General features: G+C 36.4%; 1 protein-coding gene across 1 annotated transcript in view; it reads left to right on the top strand.

The window, feature by feature from the left end:
• The window catches only part of LOC150079392 (integrin alpha-PS2-like), a 514,720-nt gene that overhangs the window by 307,630 nt on the left and 184,922 nt on the right, over window positions 1-22,168 (top strand). The window contains exons 8-9 of the mRNA XM_090382299.1: window positions 1,248-1,336; window positions 17,281-17,387. Coding sequence (XP_090238425.1) covers window positions 1,248-1,336; window positions 17,281-17,387 — 196 coding nt within the window. The remainder of the gene's footprint in view (window positions 1-1,247; window positions 1,337-17,280; window positions 17,388-22,168) is intronic.

The raw sequence follows: 22,168 nt of genomic DNA, 5'->3' as shown, positions 1-22,168 counted from the left end.
ATGCAGCATCAGCCAAAAAAAAAAAAAAAAAAATCACACCATTCCCTCCAAATGCCTGTCCAGTTTCTCCTTAAATTTATTCAACCTATCAACTTAAACACGACAGATGGAAGTTTGTTCCAGCAATTAACCACCCGCTGGCTAAAGGCAAATTTCCGCACATCTATTTTACATCTGTCCTTTCTTAATTTGAATTTATGCCCCTTTAGGTTCGTAATCTGAACAAGTGGAAGGATCCTATCAGAATTCAGCGTGCTCAACCCATTCAAGGCCTTATACACCTCAATCAGATCATTGCACAGGTGCCTAGTCTCCAGCCACTGCAATTTGCAGAACTTAAGCCTCTCTTGGTAAGAGGATCCCTTCATTCCCCTCACCAATCTTGTTGCCCTTCTCTGTACATGCTCAAGTAAATCTACATCCTTCCTAAAATGAGGCCTTCAGACCTGTATGCAGTACTCAAGGTGTGGCCTGACCATTGCCTTATACAGAGGGACAATCACCTCCTTTTCCCTGCTTGCAAAATTCCTATATATTATTGACAAAACCCCATGACCTGCCCTAGCAGCCTGTCTGCATTGCTCAGAAAACTTCATATCTGACTGCACAATTACTCCCAGGTATTTTTCAGTTTCTACCACCTTAAGTGTAGTACCACACAATTGGTACATTTCTCTAGGGTTACTTCTACCCATATGCAGTACTTTGCATTTGTCAAGGTTAAACTTCAGTTGCCACTTCTTAGCCCATCTGCCCAAATTATCTAGATCCTGTTGCAGTAGCACACTGCCATTAACTGAGTAACTGATTGTTGGAACGAACTTCCATTGTGTGTTGTGGAATTTATCTTTGAATAAATTTAAAGAAGAATGACAAATTATTAAATGGGATGAGCAGATGAAGTGCACAAGTTATTTTATTTTTTCTGATCTGGATAAACTTGTTTCTTCCATCATTTTCTACTACTAATACTAATATATTCATATTTGATTTGACTGACTTTGGATATCCAAGAATATTTAAATCAATAACCAATTGTTGCAGACTTTTTACTCTCTTTCTGTCTGTATTTTATACATTTGAGAAACAGGCAGACACACCAAACTTTTGCAGTAATAACACAAAATCATGATTTCTGGGATAAAAGGATCTGTGAACTTTTTACAGGATGTTCCTATTACATTTTATTATACAAAATTGTGTGAAGTTTACTTTTGATAGTTACTGATGAACACATCTCTTATTAGGCTATTCAGCAGCTGTAGGGGAGTTCACTGGAGACAGTGATGCAGATGTGGTTGTTGGAATGCCCAGAGGAAGTAATCTAACAGGAAAGGTATTCATTAATCAAGATTTCTTTTATTGTAACTGTTTTTAAATGATGACAGTTTGTTATCTGTATAAATTATGAAAATTTAAATTTTTGTAATAATTAGGAAAAGAAGTATATCTCTCTCATATGCACACACACACACACACACGCACGCACGCACGCACGCACACACAGTTAAACCTCCCAAATCTCAGGGAGGGACCTAAACCTCACTAGATCTTGGAATTTGCTTGCAGGATTTTGGGTAGTTATACAGGATGTCGATAAATTATTCACCTGATTATGGAGCTTGATTAAAATTTTATTGCAATAGGTATTTTAAAATGGTTTGTGAGTTATCAAAGTAACTCAATGAGTTTTTTCTCAGGAGGTTGCCAGCCAAGCATTACGATAGTGCAGGAAAAAGCAGTGTGTGTTGTTGTTGTTGTTATTTGGTTTTTAGGAGCATTAGCAACTAAAGCCATATTGCTCCGGGAATATGCAGTGGTCATTCCCTGACCTTTCTGCATCCTCTGTATTTGGTGTGTGCTATGCACTGCTGCTCCTTCCCACCTGGCTAAGGAAGCACCGTGTGCGTGTGTGTGTGTGTGTGTGTTGTGGCTATGGGCTACCAAATCTCCAGTGACTGTAAAGAGATGTTTTTAATGGGAATTCCAGAAAGATCCACTTGTGGAATAATCAATGACGCGATAGTTAAAACAATTTCAAGAAACTGGCAGTGTGCTGCACTAGAAAGGAACAGGTAGGCCAAGTGTATCTGCAGACAAAGTTTCAGAAATTCAGGAGTAAGTGTTTAGTTGAAGTCCTACAAAATCTGTCTGCTGGGGAAGTCTGCAGCTGCAAATGATGTGAGCAGTATTGCACAGGGTAGTTTGTAAGAATAAATTTTATGCTTACGAAGTGCAAATAATCCAGCAAATTAAGCCTCACGACAAACCCCAGCGAGATGAGTTTGATGTTCACATTCACCACTGTATACATGAATAAGAACACTTTCTGGAAAATGTAATTTTTAGTGATGAACCAACATTTAACCTGTCTGGTAACATTAACAGACACAATTGTCACATATGCAGTGGTTCTCAAACTACTGAGATCTATGGACCCTTTAAAAAATGAAAAAAAGTTTACAGACCCCTTCAAAAAAGGGAGGAAAAAAAAAGTTTGTGGACCCCCCCATATATATATATATATATAAATAAATAAAAAAAAATAATGCCAGTAGCATGGCAAGACAGAAGAGCAAAAATAGTCAAAATTAAACATAACAATCAAACCAACAGGGAGGGAAGAGAAGGGTAACAAGAGTAAAAATATTACAGCAGAAACTCCAAGATAATTTTGAACATCTAAATGCAACGATAATAATCAATTAAATTTTGAATGCCAATTAAATAGAAATTTAACGGTGCCCCCTCTGACGGGCACCAAGTCCAAATTTATGTGAAATATCACCAGCAGAGATGTATACCAACTACAATAGAATAAAACAAAAATAAACCAAAAATAGACTGACCATTATGACCCATCTCAACGAACACAAGGCCAATAATGATCAGGGAATCGCTGCATTTTAATCACTAGACAAATTGCTGCAAAGGTGAGTCGACGGAAAGATCAGTCCGCCATCTGATCCCCAGATCGAACCACCAATGACTTGAATAGCGGAAATTAAAAATAGGACAGATACAAAAGCTCCAGTGCAAAGTCACACCAATGACAAAAAGTAATCTTAACCAGATTATATAGACGAACAATGAACTATGGATGGCAGCATGGGCGCAGCGTTAGCAAATCCGCCCACTACTGTCATGTGATATACACGACTGTTGCACATAAAATGCTGTTGCTGTACAAATTGTAGCAGTATGGCATTAACAGAGAGTTGCTGATATGGATAAAGGGATGGTTGAGTTGAAGAAAACTGAGAGTAGTAATCGATGGACATTGCTCTTCTTTACATGGACTAATGTTATTAGTGGACTCTCTCAGGGTTTGGTGTTGTGGCAGTTGTTTTTTATATTTATCAATTTATCAGTGATATTGATGAAGGCTTATTAGGCTTCATATCCATTTTTGCAGATGATATAAAGTTTGGCTGGGTGTTTAATGATGGTATGTTACTGCAACAGGATCTATAAAAGTTAGGCAGATGACCTGAGAAGTGACAGTTGAAGTTTAACATTGATAAATGCAAAGTACTGCATATGGGTAGCAGTAACCCCAGAGTAATGTGGCACTACACTCAGGGTAGTAGGAAATGAAAAAGACCTGTGGGTAATTGTGTAGTCAGATATGAAGTTATCTGAACAGTGCAGACAGGCTTCCAGGACAGCTCCTGCAGTTTTGTCAATGATATACAGGATTTTTGATAGCAGGGAAGATAAAGTGATTTTCCCATTTTGCAAGGCAATGGTCAGGCCACATCTTGAGTACTGCATATGATTGAGGTGTTTAAAGCTTTGAATGGATTGATCAAGCTCAATGCTGAATGGAATCTTCCTCTTGCTCAGACCACACACATGAGAGGGCACAGAGGGGACTTGCCAGTGGTTGGTTGATCGCTGGAACAAGTTTCCAGCTGTTGTTGTTGTGGAGGCTGACAGCTGAAATAAATTCAAGGAAGAACTAGACAAACTATTGGAAGGAATGAATAGGTGAAATGGGAGGGGTGTTTTTTTTTTTTGCTGATATTGTATCAGCTTTCTTTCTTGCATCATTTGCCACTGCTAATGCTAAATTCCCCAAATTACCTAGATATGAATTTTCTAAATTACCTGCACCTCAATTGAAAGATATGCAGCCACATGTGTCATTTCAGCAAGATGGGCTATTACCACCACAGTGGACCTTGCATGTGCAGGGTATGAAAAGATTTCCTAACTAATGGATTGGCTGGAATTAGTGCCGTAGCTAAGTTTTTTTTGGGCTCTTAGGCAAGAAATCATTTTGGGCTCCTTATTTTTATTAAAATAAATTTTAATTAGGTATAATATTTAAAAAAATGTTGAATCATTTTAATAACATAAATATGTAATTTATTTACTATTTCTTTATAATTTTACAAACATCAAAAACATGAAAATTAATATTACAATATACTACTTATTAAATACAATTTGATGAGCATAAAAAATTATACTACAACTAATAAATTTACGAAAAAGTTAGAATGTTACTTTTAGTCCTTTTACATTTGCGAAATCATTAATAAAATCCATTTTCCTGGCATATTTATGCTCAATAGCCAACATTCCAAAATTGTACAGTCTACTTTGACCAATAGCATTTCTTTTATAATCTTTTATTATTTGTAATTTACTAAATCATCTTCTTTCATCAGAGGCAGCTGGCAGGGTAAAAAATAACATAAATAAAGTAAAAATTTCTGAAAAGTCAAAAAAAAAAAATTATCTGATGGATGCGTCTGCTGATAAATCTTGTTTAATAAGTGTGATTAAATTACAATATTGGTGGGGGGGGGGGGGGTTAGAGAGAGAGAGAGAGAGAGAGAGAGAGAGAGAGAGAGAGAGAGAGAGAGAGAGAGAGAGAGAGAGAGAGAGAGAGAGAGAGAGAGAGAGTGTGTGTGTGTGTGTGTGTGTGTGTACAGATGAATACTTTTTTATGAGCTTTTCACACTCACTTAATATATCGGCATTTGACATATTAATTATTTTTTTCGGTTCTAGTATTGCAAAATATTTTACTAACTTCATACTTTTGAAATGATTTTTAATTTGTATACAATTTTGTCTAAAACAGTAAAAAAACACTGATTTAAAAAAAAACAGCTAATCTCTATTATCAAACAAAAAATCTAAGCTAATTCATCATACTGTCTTTTAGTTCTACGTTGTTGTTTGTCTTCAAATTTGGGATCTACCCCAAACTCCTTGGCAATTTTCTCAGATTCTTATTTAATTTGTTTGTATGAATTTCGAATGTTTTGTAAATTTTTACTGACTGTCCAATACAGAAGTGAATTCATCAAGGTCTATATCATGCTTCTGTAGAGTTTTTGAAGCATAATTAATTTTGTGCATCACGTTATTCAAAAATATACAAATGAAAATAAAATCAAATGTCATCATTTGCTTCATTATTCTACGTGCTTTGTCTCGGTCTGCTTTTTTAGTTGATTTGAGATTAATTTCTGTCAAAGCTTTTATAATATCCGCAACACAAACTTTCACAGCTGTTATAGCCTGTAATCTACAAGACCAGCGAGTAGGGTTGAGTTTTTTTAATGTAACTTCAGATTCCCCAGTAAATTTAGAAAGAAGATCCCATCTTTTTGTACTCTTTCCAAAAAAATATACAAAATTTGAGAATGTTGAAAAATGATGAAACATTATTACAAAAATTTAAGCTATCATTAATTACTAAATTTAAAATTGTGACTTGCACAATGAATGTACTCTGCATTTGATTGGATTCTTTTAACTGCACACCATTATAAACCCCACTCGTGGCATTAGCCCCATCATATCCCTGGCCATAACATTTTCAGTGGGAACATTTAGTTTGTGTAATATTTTCATTATATTATCCATTATTTTCTGTCGAATGATCATTCATGTCATAGAATCCAAAAAACGTTTCACAAATTTCAAAATCTTTGGATTTTTAGTTTTCATCGTGAATTATGTGATCAGGTCGTACAATAACACTTAATTGATCTTTTTTTGTGAGATCTTGAGTAGTATCCAAAATTAGTGAATAGAATAGTGTTGAGTTAATTTTGAGTGTAACACTTTTCTTTTGTTAATTTGGTACCAAAACATTCTATTAACTCATTTTGGATAGTTGGGCTTAAGTAAGTTACTGAACCAGATGGCTTATTAATAATTTGTTTCTTTACATTATCATAGTAGGAAAGTAAACGGACTTTCGATAAAAAATTGCCTCTGTAATCTTCTGAAAATCCTTCACGATGACTGCGAAATGCTAAAGAATTTTTAGCCAGCATAAGCATTATCCAAATAACCATTCTAGTACCATTTTCCAAAATGAGGATATGTATCTTACTTGTTCCTCAAGATCTTTATCGATTGTTGTGTTCTTTGCCACATTTCATGTATAGCACATGCTTCGATATGATGTTGAGAAACACTGAGTTTTTATCCGAAAAGATAGATTTTTCCAATCTCATAGTCCAGAGTAGAACAGCCACAAACGAGGAACTGGACCATACGTTGAAGTAGAATAGTAGTACATGTCACTAAATCTTCTATTTTGTTGTTCAGGATCCCTTGGAAATGGTCCTTTAGGTCTCTGAGGTGAAAAACTCGTAATGTTTCTTTTTGTTTCATTTGAAATGTTGATGACCACATATTCTCCAAGATCACTTGAGGGAATAAATGGTGCAGTGCGTTCAACACTAATTTCCGACGAAGGCATATCTATTATTGTTGAATTGTTTTCATTTGATGACCCTGCTTGATTTAAATGATCCGCAGATATATTTACACCAGCAGCATTCTTTTCCGCATTTTCTGATTCAATACTGGTTTTTTCTTTACCTTCTTCTGGACATAATTCATTACTGTGCTTTGTAAAGAAATGATCTAATTTAGGTAATTTATTGACTGCTTGTTCCTTTGCTTTCTCCATTGTTCTTTTATGGACTCCACTCTTTCCCCTTTTTCTTTTCATCCATTTTTAACTAAAATTTTTATTAATTTAATTTTAAACTTTATATTTTGAATACAGATAGCAATAATAAAGAAATACATTTTTATATGTCATTGCTGTTTTGATAATAACTTGAACAAACTTGGACTGAAATTAATCACCTAACAACTTTTGACCACCGTATATGGCTAAATGTTCGTATATGGTGGGGTTTATCCCTCCTGTCATGTTGAGGAATCCCGAACACCATATGATGCATACACATAAGTAACCGAACAGGTGTCTGATCACTATACAAAGTTGCATTTGTAAAAGCAAAACAAAGACTGCCGCTGCCTGGGTTTGTTCTGTTTTGGCGATAAAATATAAGAATTCCTTCCTTATTATAGATGTATAACATTGTTGAGGAGCTCAGTGAGAAAAATATTTTCATTACATGTTGCGTCTGTCTATAGGCCCTAGCGTAATAGGGGCGGCCCCTACTTGCATCTGTTTATGGGCCCTGGTGAAGTAGGGTGCCTAATTCACTAGTGCCCCTAGGCTTTGCCTACTTTTGCTATACGGTAACTACGCCCCTGGCTGGAATCGTCCCATTCCATTGTCATATAGTTAATTAATAATGTCACAGAGTTAAAAGGCTGGATTAAACAGGCAGTGACTTCCATTTCTCATGAAATGCTTCAAAACACTTGGAATGAAATCAGCTACCATCTTGACATTCTATTCTATATGTTATCAAAGGTGCATTTAGAGATTTACTGAAGCGGGTGTATAATGGTTTGAAAAATTCACACTCTTACTTCAGGTCAATATATAGTATGAAATATCTGACAATAAAAATAAATTAGTTTTCATTTAAAAATTAGATGGAAAACTTGAAATCACCTACCACATAAACCACTCTTTTCAATTATTTGAAAGGATACATATGGGTAGAACAGCATTTTACCACATAATTTCTGACTTACTTCTATTTTCCAAACTGGTAAAATGCAGCAAACTCTCTTACAATACTTATTACAATCAAATTTTAATCAAGCTTCATAATCAGGTGAATAATTTATAGACACCCTGTATTATAGTCATAAAAATAAATAAATAAAAGAAACCTTTACTTAACAACTTGTATAAGAGCAGGTTGATAAGTAAAGGTGAATAATAAAGTAGTTTGCTATTATTTTGTTTATATGGTGAATTAATATTGAACTAATATAAAGGAATGAGAAAATGATAAAATAAAAATATGGACCAGCGTTTCTCATCTGGTGGTACATGTAACACTGGTGGCATGTGGAAAAAGATTTGGTGGTACGTGAATTTTTCATTTTTTTCATAATTTCATAAAATTTATGAAATTATGAAAAATAAAACATTCAGAATTTCCCCCTCTAAATGTAAATAATTACATGTTTTACCTATCTTTTTTCAATCTAACAGGAGTTCACAAATCATGCATTGATTTTCAGATATTTGTTTGTTCAACCTCTCAGCGGATAGCAATATATTTCTCAGAAAGTTTAAAATTGCGACTGAGTCTTATCTCACATTGTTTTCTATTCCTTCCTGGAAAACTCTTACATGGCAGGTTACTGTCAGTATGCATTGTTGCTTTAGTAAGTTACTGTGCAGTGTTAAGGATTTAGTAAAGGTCTGTATAAGGATTTAGTAAAGAATTTAGTAAAACAACTGCAAATGAAATATTTAAAAAATTGAACAATTTTATGATGGAACACAATATTCTTTGGAAGAACTGCATTGTTGTGTGTACTGATGGAGATCAGGCTTTACAGGAAAGCATAGTGGTATTGTAGCTACAATTAAGAAAGTTGCTCCTGAAGCTAAGTTCACTCACTGCGGTATTCACTGTGAAGCCTTGGTTGCAAAAGCAATACCCGAAGAGCTGAAAACTGTTTTAGATCAGTCGGTTAAGATCGTTAATTTTATTAAGTCCCATGCACTAAATTTGCAAATGTTCAAAATTTTATGCCAAGATGATCATGAAAAACTACTACTGCGTAGCGAATTTAGATGGTTGTCCAGAAGTAAAGTTTTAAATTGTCTTTTTGAACTTTGATCAGAAGTGAGAGTTTTCCTTTGCGATTCAAAATGTGAATTAAAAGACTATTTCTTTGAATTATGGTTGACTAGATTAGCATATTTAGCTGATATTTTTGGAAGACTTAATGATCTGAATTTAACTTTACAAGGACCAAATGTCTCTTTTCACTGTTACAAAGTGACAGAGTTATAAATTTCATACATTCTATATGAATGTATAATTTATGACATCCTCAGAACAGAGCTAATAGCACAGATTGGCCCCTACCCAGGGAAGAACATCTCGTCATCATAGAAGAGGAAAACTATAAAGCCTTTACAACCTTCACACAGAAAGCATTCAAAATGCACAGAATTATCCAAAGAAGGGCAATTCAGCAATTAAAGCAATTAAACAATAATCAATAGTAAAAATTGCTCACGTTTCCCACCACGCCCAGACTATGACTTAAAAACTGTCAGAATAGCAGTATTCTGCACCCTGACATGACAAAACCTGGGTACCCCCTAGGACTACCCTAGGAACCTGGGCTGCACACCAAATAAGTAGCCACGTAGGGGAGGGAGATGTACAGGCAACCAAGGAAGCAGATTAGCTGAAAAATATCAGTAAGCTAGTAGCAAAGGGATGCAATGTAGAATGAATGAGAATGAAAGACAGAATGAATAGGCTGGCCACTGAGTTGAATTGGGAATTATGGTAAAAGGGAATAAATGTCAGTTTTGGTGAAAGAAGAGTGACCCAGCACGAGGGAAAGGGAGAGTGAACGAGTTTTATGGTGAATGGGAATGAGTGGAAGAGCAAATGTAATTGGCCGAAAGAATGCAAAGTTAATAAGAACTTACCTTACTTTATATACTAACAACACAAACACTATCACTGCATTCTTCCCTGGCCTGCAAAAAACTTGCGGCTATTCCTGCAGCACAGCCGAAGAATAACAGTTGAAGAATAACAGAATAACAGCTGAAGAATAATAGGCCTGCAGCACAACTGAAGAATCTGGGCACCTCAACAGTAAGTTGAGGTGCCCAGAGAGTGCAGTGCAGTAAGCAAGAGTCGAAGAAATGAAATTAAAGCCAGAAAAACGAATGAGAGAGTAAGTGTGTGAGAAAAATAACACAAACCATAAATGTTACAGTTAAGTACACACTAACCCTAGCGTTAATCTTTTATATTCTTGCTTATTTAGCTTAATTATTAAGCATTAGTATTTAAATTTACATTACACACCATTGTTGTTGTTATTGTTATTATTTGATTTTTAGGAGCATTATCAACTAAGGCCATATTGCTCTGGGGCTATGCGATGGTCATTCCCTGACCTTTCCGCATCCTCCGTATATGGTGGTCACGGGCTCGAAACCCAGTCTAATCAAAAAGCATGTGCTACGCACTGCTGCTCCTGCCCACCTGGCTACAGAGGTGCCACACACCATTGCATCCCTGCCCTGGTGTGTGCGAAAAAGATGAATGAGCAAGGGGAAAAAAAAATAATATACCTTAGGGGGCTTTGCCCCCTGCTCATTTTGCTTGCCCACCCCCAACGCACACTTTTCTATGTAAAATGTAGAGGTATACTGGAGTAAGTCAAATCTTTTCTATGTAAAAGATACACCTGTCGAAATGCACTGGTTTAAATCTAATCAGGAAATGACCTATGTAATTATTTACCTGTGTATTTGTAGTGCATAGCATTCTTAAGGTCGAATAAATATCACCGTTCTGGAGAACGGTATACACCCTCCAACATGGCAGCGAGCAAAACAGTGGGAAAGTAGTGATTGGCAGATGTCACTGCTTTCCCTGGTGTTTTTCCCCACATTTGCCGCTGTTTTTAAATTGGGAACTCGTTTTCCCATTTTAAAACAGCGGGATGGAAGGATAAACACCCTACCTAAGCTAAGCCCCTCTTCTCGATGTCACAAAGAAATCAGATGGAGGTGCCTTCACTTGTCAGTTATCGCCATCTTTCTCCCTTTCATCGAAGTACAGCTACTCCCCGACTTACGTAAGGGTTGCGTTCCGCAGAACTCTACGTAAGTCGAAATTTCCCTAAATGCTTATGCAGCACTCACAACTATGCATGCTGAATTTGATTGAAGCAAAATGTTCAACGAACTGTAAATAGAATTATTTATTTAATTTTTCATCTCATCCACAGGAAAAATTATAAAAGTACAAAATTAGAAAAATTTCAAATGATAAAATTACAAAAAGACAGAGGAGACAGGCATAATGTCAGCAAGTTTTACCTTTTGAGCATCATTGCCAGAATTAACTCTCCAGCTGATAAGCACGCCACTGTGGAAGTTGAGAGATGTGGAAATTTATAAGGGGTTTTTTTCAACACATCACAAAATTTCTCTGCAGCTGCAGAATCGGCAGTGGCAACTTCACCACATATTTTAATATTTTGGAAACCAGCCCAATGCTTGAACCTATTAAACTATACGTTGCTTGTCACGAACTTGGCTTGGGGTCACACTGTACTTATCCTTAATATCTTCATAAATATTGCTTTTGCTTGAATTATAATTAGACTCAGGGGCACTTGCTTCTGAATCTGATTTTCCATCCATATTATTAATAGCCTTTCCATCTTCGATATAGCACCTGAACACTGTTTTGTGATCACTGTGGATCTTAAATGCATTGATCCTTTAACTTGTTTCTGTTTATATGCACACTGCCCCTTAAAATAGTATTCACTGTTCAATCAGCGAGGCGCCTCCGTAGCCAGGTGGGAAGGAGCAGCAGTGTGTAGCACACGCTTCTTGATTAGACCGGGGTTCGAGCCCGTCACCACCAAATACGGAGGATGCGGAAAGGTCAGGGAATGACCACCGCATATCCCGGAGCAATATGGCCTTAGTTGCTAATGCTCCTAAAAACCAAATAACAAACAAACAAACAATCAATCAGCGAGACCTAATTCCGCGCAATAGATGATAAATTTTGTCCTGCTTCGTACTTCTCAATTAATCATCTTCATTTCTAAATTAATTTTGTTTAATTTCCTAGCACTGCCAGCACTTGCACTTCCCATTGGTCTCTTTCCCTTCACCATTGTAATAAGTAAATAGGAATGAAGAGAGAGAGAGATTCTGAAAATTTATTTATGTTTTTTATATGATTGAAGATTTCAGTGAAAGGGAACTCATTTCACCATAATAAAAAAAACAAAAAGGTAAACTGCAGCCATTATCAACCCACTGCAGGATTGGAAGCCTCCTCAACAATTCATGCTGAGGGACATGGACCATAATCTACGACTCTGGTCCAGTGCGAGTTGGCAGATCGACTGTATTTAGCAATCAGGGGCTTGAACCCCGATCTACTCAAAGAGTGTGTGCTACTGCATTCCCGCTCCTGACCACTCGGCTACGGAGGCCTTTTGTAAAAACCACAGAATTCCAGTTATCGGTATTATCGCAAATGGAATAGGATAGCGTTTACTACTTGTTTATAATAGATTGTGCTAACAGAAAAGCCCAATAAACCAGAAAGTGGAAATTGTTTTTACTGTTTTATGGTAGTGACCTCCAGAAATGTGTTTTAGAAAAATATGACAAGGCATTCAAAATTGATTCTTATAATGGAACATATGATAACGATGAAAGTGCAATTTCCATTATAAAAATTACCTTTTAGAGAGATACATAGTTTAGTTATATAGCGAAAATTTCAACTTCTGAGGTTTTGGAACAAATTACCAAATAAAACAACGTGTTATTGGGTTCACATTACGATATTTTCATGATACCTCCATTTATTCCTACGGGATGCAAAATACGTTTCCAAGATTTTTTTAAGTTGGCACCGGCCGGAAAAAAGTTACGTAAAGTTGAATTTCCATAAGTCGAGTATTACGTAAGTCGGGGAGTGTCTGTACCTGCCAGTCTATTTCAGCCAATATCACTATGTAATTATTACATAGGTCACTTAGGAAAAGGCCCTTAGCTTCGGGTTCCATAATACATGAGGAATATTGTTGCATCCGAAAGAGCAGGGCTAAAATATTTAACTGATTTACAAATCAGTTAAATATTTACAAACTATACAAATATTTAAAATATTTACAAAATACTAAACCACAGTATTTACAAATATACAATATTCATTAATATACAAAAAAACGTTACAATGGAACATCAAATGTTAGACAGCGAATCACATGCATGAGGTTGGTGAACGTTATGGAGGCAGTTGTCAATAATTAATGGCATTTGTAGTGACCTAATTGCTTTACCCTCTTCTCCCATTGGCTTGAATAAATATCACTAGGAGGAAAACTTTTTTAATGTATAGATAGATATATATATCCTAACAGAAAAAAAATATATATATATATATTATAAAATATAAAAATAGAATGCAAGCAGAGTGAGAATGCAGATTACGAATGAAGTAAATGTTTCTCTCTCCCACTCCCCACTGCCAGCTAACGTATCCTACCCCTGGAGCAGGATGGTCAGTTTGACCATTCTGCGGAATCGACTTAACATGGCATTTGGCGATCTGAACTGGGTACTCAAACCTGTTCCCTTTAAAACCCCAACCCCAGGCAGGGAGGGGAGGAGATGGGTTTCTTGTCTCCACCCCTCCTGCCTTCACATACTTCGCCTGGTGGGGCTCATCTCCACTGACCTCTTTGGTGATGCCTACTCTATCGTCCCCATCCTTCTACTGGTTCCCCCCCCAGTCTTCAGTCTCCCTCCCCACTCTAACTAAACCAACCGAGTACCCCTAACAATGCCGCCATCTAATCAACATCTAAATTCTACCGCTTTCTTGTAAATCTCTTTCGGTGTTTCCAAATTCTAGTGTTCAGCCTTTTTTTTTTTTGCCACTGAAATCCTTGGAAATTAGGTGGCCAGGCCAGCCAGAATACTTAAATAATCTACTGCAGCATTTCCCAAACTGTGTTCCATGAGATATGAACAAGTGTTCTGCAAAAATTCGTAATTAATAATTAAAAAAAATATAAATAAATTTTGCATATTTGTAGCGTACACCACTTTTGTATCATTATAATTTTTAACGTTATTTTTTTGCATAGAGAAGTATGCGTGGAGGTAATGCCATCTACGAAAAAGTAACAATGTAGTGATCTAATATGTCATTCATATGCGATTTAGCCTGGATTACATGGGTTGAAGGAGAGGGGGAAATGAACCGATATCATAACTAAACTCAGTTCCTTGTATAAATTTTTTTTGATAATTATCAGTATTTCGAAATATTATTATTAAAATAAGTGACCATGGTTGATAAAAGGAACCTTAAAACGAGAAGCAAGTACTAGTATTACAGCTGTGGCCGAAGTAAAATAGAACCAGATATAAAGAAACTAATTACTGTCAAATAAACTCAAGTGTCACATTAAGTCAATTATTATTGTTAAAGATTTGTTCAAGTTTTCCCAATTTATTGCATTTAATTGTTATTGATTATAGTTGAATCACCATGTGAATCAAGTATTTTATAGTTTATTTTGTATTGTTTTGTTAATATTTGTTATTTAGTTTGCTCAATTTTTTGTATTAAAAAGGAAATAAAAATATGTATAATTTATAACAGTCTTATTATGCAAATATTCTTGACTTAATATTTTTATTAATATTAAGGTGAATTAATAAATATAATATACATCTAAAATTGAAAATATTCAAAAATTTTATTAAGTACAATACACAATAACGTTTACTAAATAACACTTAATATTTAATGAGATGATTGAGGTTGGATATGTTTAGAAAATTGTTCAAAATTTGGTTGAAAATATGTGATCCCAATATCAACATGGAATGAAGATGCTCTTCTGTTATTCTGTTTATTTTTAAATATTTATTTGATTTCATGCATGAAAAAATTTGCTTGCAAAAATACATTGATCCAAACAAAGTAGCCATTTTCATGGCATTTTCTTTTATTAGTGGAAAATCTTTAGATGCGCGAAGAGCCTTGTAGAATTTAAGTAGTTTATTTTGCAGTCTATATCCTTGTTTTTGAACCAATTATTTGGCTTGAAGATTAATAATTTCTAGTTGCAAGCTGGGATTGTAGTTTTCAGCCATAGAAGTAAATGGATTCTCAAACAAGCTTATGTCTTTTTTCATGGGATCTTATATCAGCAAATCGACTTTCAAACTCGTAAAAAATAATTGTAATAACGAGAGGCAACGATTCTTTGGCAATATGTTTCTCTTTTAGCTCAGTACAACATTCAAAGTGAACTAATTTCTCTTTCTCAATTTGAGATTTAAATAATAACAACTTATTTTAAAATGATTTGATGTCACCATAAAAATCAAAGGCCAATTTTCCTTTCCCTTGTGGTTTTAAATTAAGAGCATTTAAGTGACTAGAAATCTCTGTAAGAATTGCAAGATCAAACAGCCACTCCATATTTGATATTTTTTTTATTGATTTCCTTTTTTCTGTTATAAAATATCAATTTCATGGCGCAGTTTAAAGAAATGATATAACACTTTGCCACAACTAAGCCATCTCATTGCGCTATGTAAAATTTCATTGCTTCAATTTCTGAAAGAAACTGTTGAATCATATGTTAATTATGGCTATGTGATCCTATAAAATTTGCAGTTCAAATAAACACATTCATAACTTGTTGGAGATCCAATATTTTCCTATAGAGAGCTTCTTGATGCACATTGCCATGACTAATCGGAGGTTCAGAATTCCGAACCAAAAGTTGTTCGAACAAATTCTTTCCAATATCTTCTACTCTTTCCATAATTATTTGTTGAGACAAACGAATTGTGAAATTCATATTGGTGATCATTGATCACCAGCATGAATACATTAACTCTTGTTGATTTAATTTGTTGACGTTATTTATTTGGTTGGTTTTTAGGAGCGTTAGCAACTAAGGCCATATTGCTCCATGGATATGCGGCAGTCATTCCCTGACCTTTCTGCATCCTCCGTATTTAGTGGTCACGGGCTTGAGCCTCGGTCTAATCAAGAAGCGTGTGCTACGCACTGCTGCTCCTGCCCACCTGGCTACGGAGCGCCATTCGTTGATGTAAGTGCAATAGGACAATAATTGGAAGGAAGGAATTTGGCCCCTTCTTAGGAATAGGCCAAATTATTTGCAAATTTCCATACAGATGGAAATGTGCCGATAGAATAAGAAAGTATTAAAGGGCAACATAAAATGGGAATTAGCTCTAGCTTTTAAAAAGCCTTCAAGTGCATTAGGATCTGGAGACTTTTTGGCATCAAGATTGTTCAGAGTTCCTTAACATCTTTGTTGTAACTGTTAGAAATATATATTACGAGATGAATTAGGCAGTTTTAGGAAGGTTTCTCTATGAACTAAAAGTTGGAGGAAGGGGGATATTGTATGAGATGTTTATCTATGAAATATATACAGCAAGGACGTACCCAGCTCCTTGACATTATGCAGCCTTTGCTTCACCCCCTCCCATACTCATTCTCAGACTCCCTCCTACTGGCAGCTGTATTCTTATAATGTAAAGAATATTGTATCTCAGCACGATGCCTGCCATAACCTCAAATGGCATGACCCATACTATATGAGAGAGAGAGAGAGAGATGATGATGGGGAGATGGTAGACCAAATACAGTTTTTACTAATTCAAGCTTCCATTAAATAAAGTGGTGGTATTGCACCAGATTGTGAGAATGATTTACCTTCTTATATTTTGCTAGTGCCATGGGGGGGTTGGCTGTTCTTCTGTGTTGTGTGGGCACTACATGTTGATTCCTGCTTATGTTGGTTCACACCTGAGTGGTTATCTCTAGCATATTAGGCATACTATTTTTTGACCTTGCATATAGGTGATAAAGTGGAAGTTATTAAAAGTCCCATCAGTGTGAATGTGCAAGCAGATAATGTTATTTTCACAGAATAACCAAAATTTAAACCTTTGCTAAAATTTAAACCTCGAATCATAAGTGAGTCCCAAATGCCATTTCCATCAGCATTTTAGATTCCTAAATGGAGGAAAGGCTCATAGAGCAAAGTCTGGATCTATTTCTATCTACAAATAGTTAGTCATTGTGATGCTGGATTGATTGTTTGTAGTTGGTTTTTGTCATTTGAATCATATTATAAAACTTGGCTGCCAGATTAGTTAACTTTTTAATTCTTTAGGTAAACCATAAATTTAGTCATGTGACTTACACGTTTATTTATTAGTTTATTTTAGAAAATAGTCTTGGCATATTTATTTGAAATGGTTAAAATCAATTTTAATTGCAGGTTGTTTTGTTTAATTCTGTGCTGCATAACATTGTGAACATTACTGGAGATCAGTTGGGAGCATACTTTGGACATTCTGTGTGTGTTTCTGATGTCAATGGTGATGGGTAAGTCAGCTGTTGATTAAAAATTTCTGAATTTAATAATTTCTGCAATTAAAATTATTTAAATTGTAATGACATTTTTTCAGAAGTTGGTGTTGTTTTTTTTCCCCCGAAATATTAGCTTCACTGTTTATTAAATTGCAATAAGTATATGTTATTTGTTGTGAAAGGACAGTTAACTGTAAGTAGAGAAATTAGACTATTTGCATACAGAACAGATTTCAATATGAACTATTAAGAACTAAATTGTTCTTAATAATAACGGAGCTAAAAACATAACAGAACTAAGAATATATAACTATATAATAGCCTAGTAACTAACAACTAAGAATTAAATGATATATATAACAGAATTAAGAACATGTAACTCTTTCTTACAGAACTTATTCTTTACTAGAATTTTTTTACACACAATAAAAGATGAAAAGGCTTATTGTTTAACTATAGCCTCAATGCCATTGTTAGAGGTGTAACATTTGCCATTACATTGGGAGGAAAGAGAGTATTATTTTCTCCTGTGAGTTATTGTGGGATTTGCAACCAGTGCAATGTACAAATTTGTCTGCGAGCACACACTTGTGCAGATATAGATGATTAAACTTGTATGAACTAGAGTAACTTAAGAACTGGCATACCATAGGATTTAGCGGCTAGTGTGCTATAAAAATTAGCATTAGCATTAGTAGAGGCATTTGATGCAAGAAAGCAAGCTTATGCAACATCAGCCAAAAAAAAAAAAAAATTAATTAAAATAAAATAAAATAAATAAATAAATAAATAATAAAAAAAAAAATAACCACTTCCACTTCACCCCTCTGTTCGTTCGAAATACCTGTCCAGCTGAGCCTTAAACTTATTTAGGCTATCAACTTCCACGACAAGGGATGGGAGTCTGTTCCACCAACCAACCACCCGCTGGGTAAAGGCAAATTTCCGCACGTCTATCCTACATCTGTCTTTCCTCAATTTGAATTTATGCCCTCTCAGGTTATTATTCTGAGCAAGAGGAAGAGGAAGAATCCCATCAGCATTGAGCATGCTCAAACCATTCAAGGCTTTATACACCTCTATCAGATCACCTCGCTGGTGCCTAGTCCCCAGACACTGTAATTTGCAAAGCTTAAGCCTTTTTTGGTAAGAGCACCCCTTTGTTCCATTCACTACTCTTGTTGCCCTTCTCTCTACTCGTTCCAGCAGCTCTACATCCTTCTTGAAATGAGGCCTCCAGGCCTGTATACAGTACTCTAGGTGTGGTCTGACCATTGCCTTATACAAGGGAATAATCACCTCCTTATCCCTGCTAGAAAAATTCCTATATATCATTGACAATACACCATGAGCTACTCTTGCAGCCCATCTGCACTGCTCAGAGAACTTCATATCTGCCTGCACAACCACCCCTAGGTCCTTTTCATTCTCTACCACTGTCAGTGTAGTACCACAGAGTTGATACGTTGCTCTGGGGTTGCTGTTTCCCATATGTAGTACTTTACATTTGTCAATGTTAAACTTCATTTGCCACCTCTCAGCCCATCTGCTCAACCTTTACAGATCCTGTTGCAGCAGCATAGTGTCAGTAGTGTCCTTGACAACCCTGCCAACCTTCGTATCGTCTGCAAACTTGGACATTTAGCTTGATATACCATCATCAATATCATTTATAAATACAGAAAACAATAATGGACCCAATACTGAACCCTGAGGGACTCCACTAATAATATTAGTCCACGATGAGCAGTGTCCATTGATTACCACTCTCTGTCTTCTCCCCCTCAACCACCCCTTTATCCATAGCAGCAATTTGCCTCCAATGCCACACTGCTCCAATTTGTGCAACAGTATCAAAAGCCTTTCTAAGATCCAAGTATATAATATCAAAGTTATTCCCTGCATCCAGTTCTTTTGTGACTGCATCATAGTATCCAATCAAATTGGTCAGGCAAGACTTCCCCTTAACAAAACCATGCTGTGTCCGAGCTATAACTGAAGTCTTGTCTAGATGATCCTGCAGTGCTTCTTTAACCAGTGCCTCCATTAATTTTCCTGGAACAGAAGTTAAACTCACAGGTCTATAATTACTTGTGTCAGCCTTTGATCCTCCTTTGTGAATTGGGGTCACATTTGCACATCTCCAGTCTATGGGTACCTCCCCTGAGTCCAAGGAAGCTCTCATAATTATGGCTAAGGGTTTGCTTACTTCCTTTGCTGCCTCCTTTAATATAACTGGATAGATTCCATGCAACACAGGTGCCTTTCATCCTTTCATATGTTTATCTTCAACAATTTTTCCTCCACTTTACTCTCAGAGATTACAAGATTCTCTAGCTTACTGCAAGAGTTGAATACACCTCTGGCATTCCCCTCGCTGAATGACTCCTCATGTGTGAAATGGAAACATAAAAGCATTGATTTTTTGTATATAAAATCATTCCTTAGCACCTTAAAATTGTGCAAGTGGGCATAAAAAAGAAATGTAGTTGGTTGATGTAAGTTTTACCTAACATCAGTATCTCAGGATATGTGTACAAGTTCATGTTTACAGATCAATATGCATACAGAAATCATTAAAAATTCAGAAATTTAGCAATCAGCAGCTGACTTATCCATCATCATTGGTATCAGAAATACATATAGAATATGCAAAGTATGCTCCCAATTTGTTTATTGACTTGTGACTTGTGACTTGGGGCGGGGGGACTGAAAACCCAGAACTCAAGGAGATAAACCCTACCCCTTCTGCTTGCTCCACTACTCTTAACCATTGCTTTGATCGTAGTGGCCTTTCAGGAATCCCTTTGGTCTCTTTTTTTTTTTTTTTTTTTTTTTTTTTTGGTAGTTGTTGGCACATAGGCTTCTGTGGCCATAATGCACCTCCCAAGGTTTTTGCAGTACTTTGATCCAAGCCCGAGGCGGGAATCGAACCCACGACTTTTGGATTGCCAGGCAGGCATTTTACCCACCCGGCTAGCCCGGTCGGCCACTTTGGTCTCTGATGGGGGTTGAGTGACAAATGGTGAAACCACTGTACTTACTGTCATGGAGGACATTGTAGTTCTTAACACAATTAATCGCAGTGTGTAAAAGCCAGTTTATTCAAGGAACTAATCTTGGAGGCTACCAGGCTTTACATACCAACTAAGAAATATTGTTCAAGGTTTAGGCCTAAATGGTTGTCAGATGAACTAATGAGACATGTGGCAGAGAAGAAAAATGCATGGGATACATACAAATTAATGGGTGACATGGAAGCCTATGATAGATATAAGTTGGTCTGTAACCAAGTCACAAAGGAGATTAGGCAGGCAAAGGCAGACTATGAAAAATCCTTGGCAAAGGATGCAAAGAAAAACAGAAAAGAGTTCTTTACATACTTGAACTCGAAAAGGAAAGGGATGAATCAGATTGGTCCACTGGATATTGATGGTTCAACAGTTGAGGATCCTGCTCAGGTGGCTAACAATCTAAACGAGTATTTTGCATCTACATTCACGCATGAGGAGTTATTCAGGAAGGAGAATGATGCAGGTAAAGTAAACATTGGCAGTGAGCTGGATGATTTTGTAATAACTGAGAGGAAAGTGGAGGAGAGATTGTTGAGGATAAACATAAAAAAGGCACCTGGGGTGGATGGGATCTATACAGTTATATTAAAGGAGGCAGCAAAGGAAGTATGCAAACCCCTAGCCATAATTATGAGAGCTTCTTTGGACTCAGGGGAGGTACCCATAGACTGGAGATGTGCAAATGTAACCCCAATTCACAAAGGAGGATCAAAGGCTGACACAAGTAATTATAGACCTGTTAGTTTAACTTCTGTTCCAGGTAAATTAATGGAGGCACTGGTTAAAGAAGCACTGCAGGATCATCTAGACAAGAATTCAGTTATAGCTCAGACGCAGCATGGTTTTGTTAAGGGCAGGTCTTGCCTGACCAATTTGATTGGATACTATGATGTAGTCACAAAAGAACTGGATGCAGGGAATAACTTTGATATTATATATTTGGATCTTAGAAAGGCTTTTGATACTGTTGCACATGGAAGACTGCTGCACAAATTGGAGCAGTCTGGCATTGGAGGCAAATTGCTGCTATGGATAAGGGGATGGTTGAGTGGCAGAAGACAGAGAGTGGTAATCAATGGACACTGCTCAACGTGGACTAATGTTATTAGTGGAGTTCCTCAAGGTTCAGTGTTGGGTCCGTTGTTGTTTTCGGTGTTTATGAATGATATTGATGATGGGATATCAAGTTTAATGTCCAAGTTTGCAGATGATACAAAGGTTGGCAGGGTCGTTAAGGACAATACTGATGCTATGCTGCTGCAACAGGATCTGGAAAGGTTGAACAGATGGGCTGAGAGGTGGCAAATGAGGTTTAACATCGACAAATGTAAAGTACTACATATGGGAAACAGTAACCCCAGAGCAACGTATCAACTCTGCGGTACTACACTGACAGTGGTGGAGAATGAAAAGGACCTGGGGGTAATTGTGCAGGCAGATATGAAGTTCTCTGAGCAGTGCAGACGAGCTGCAAGAGTAGCTCATGGTGTCTTGTCAATGATATACAGGAATTTTTCTAGCAGGGATAAGGAGGTGATTATTCCCTTGTATAAGGCAATGGTAAGGCCACATCTTGAGTACTGTATACAGGTCTGGAGGCCTCATTTCAAGAAGGATGTAGAGCTGCTGGAACGGGTACAGAGAAGGGCAACAAGATTAGTAAATGGAACAAAGGGTTGCTCTTACGAAGAAAGGCTTAAGTTTTGCAAATTACAGAGTTTG

This window comes from Mastigoproctus giganteus, chromosome 10 (assembly GCF_048544385.1).
Source record: "Mastigoproctus giganteus isolate SK-2022 chromosome 10, ASM4854438v1, whole genome shotgun sequence".
In the NCBI taxonomy this organism is placed as follows: domain Eukaryota; kingdom Metazoa; phylum Arthropoda; class Arachnida; order Uropygi; family Thelyphonidae; genus Mastigoproctus; species Mastigoproctus giganteus.
The sequence above is the reverse complement of the archived record's forward strand: the minus strand, read 5'-3'. Positions and strand labels throughout refer to the sequence as shown.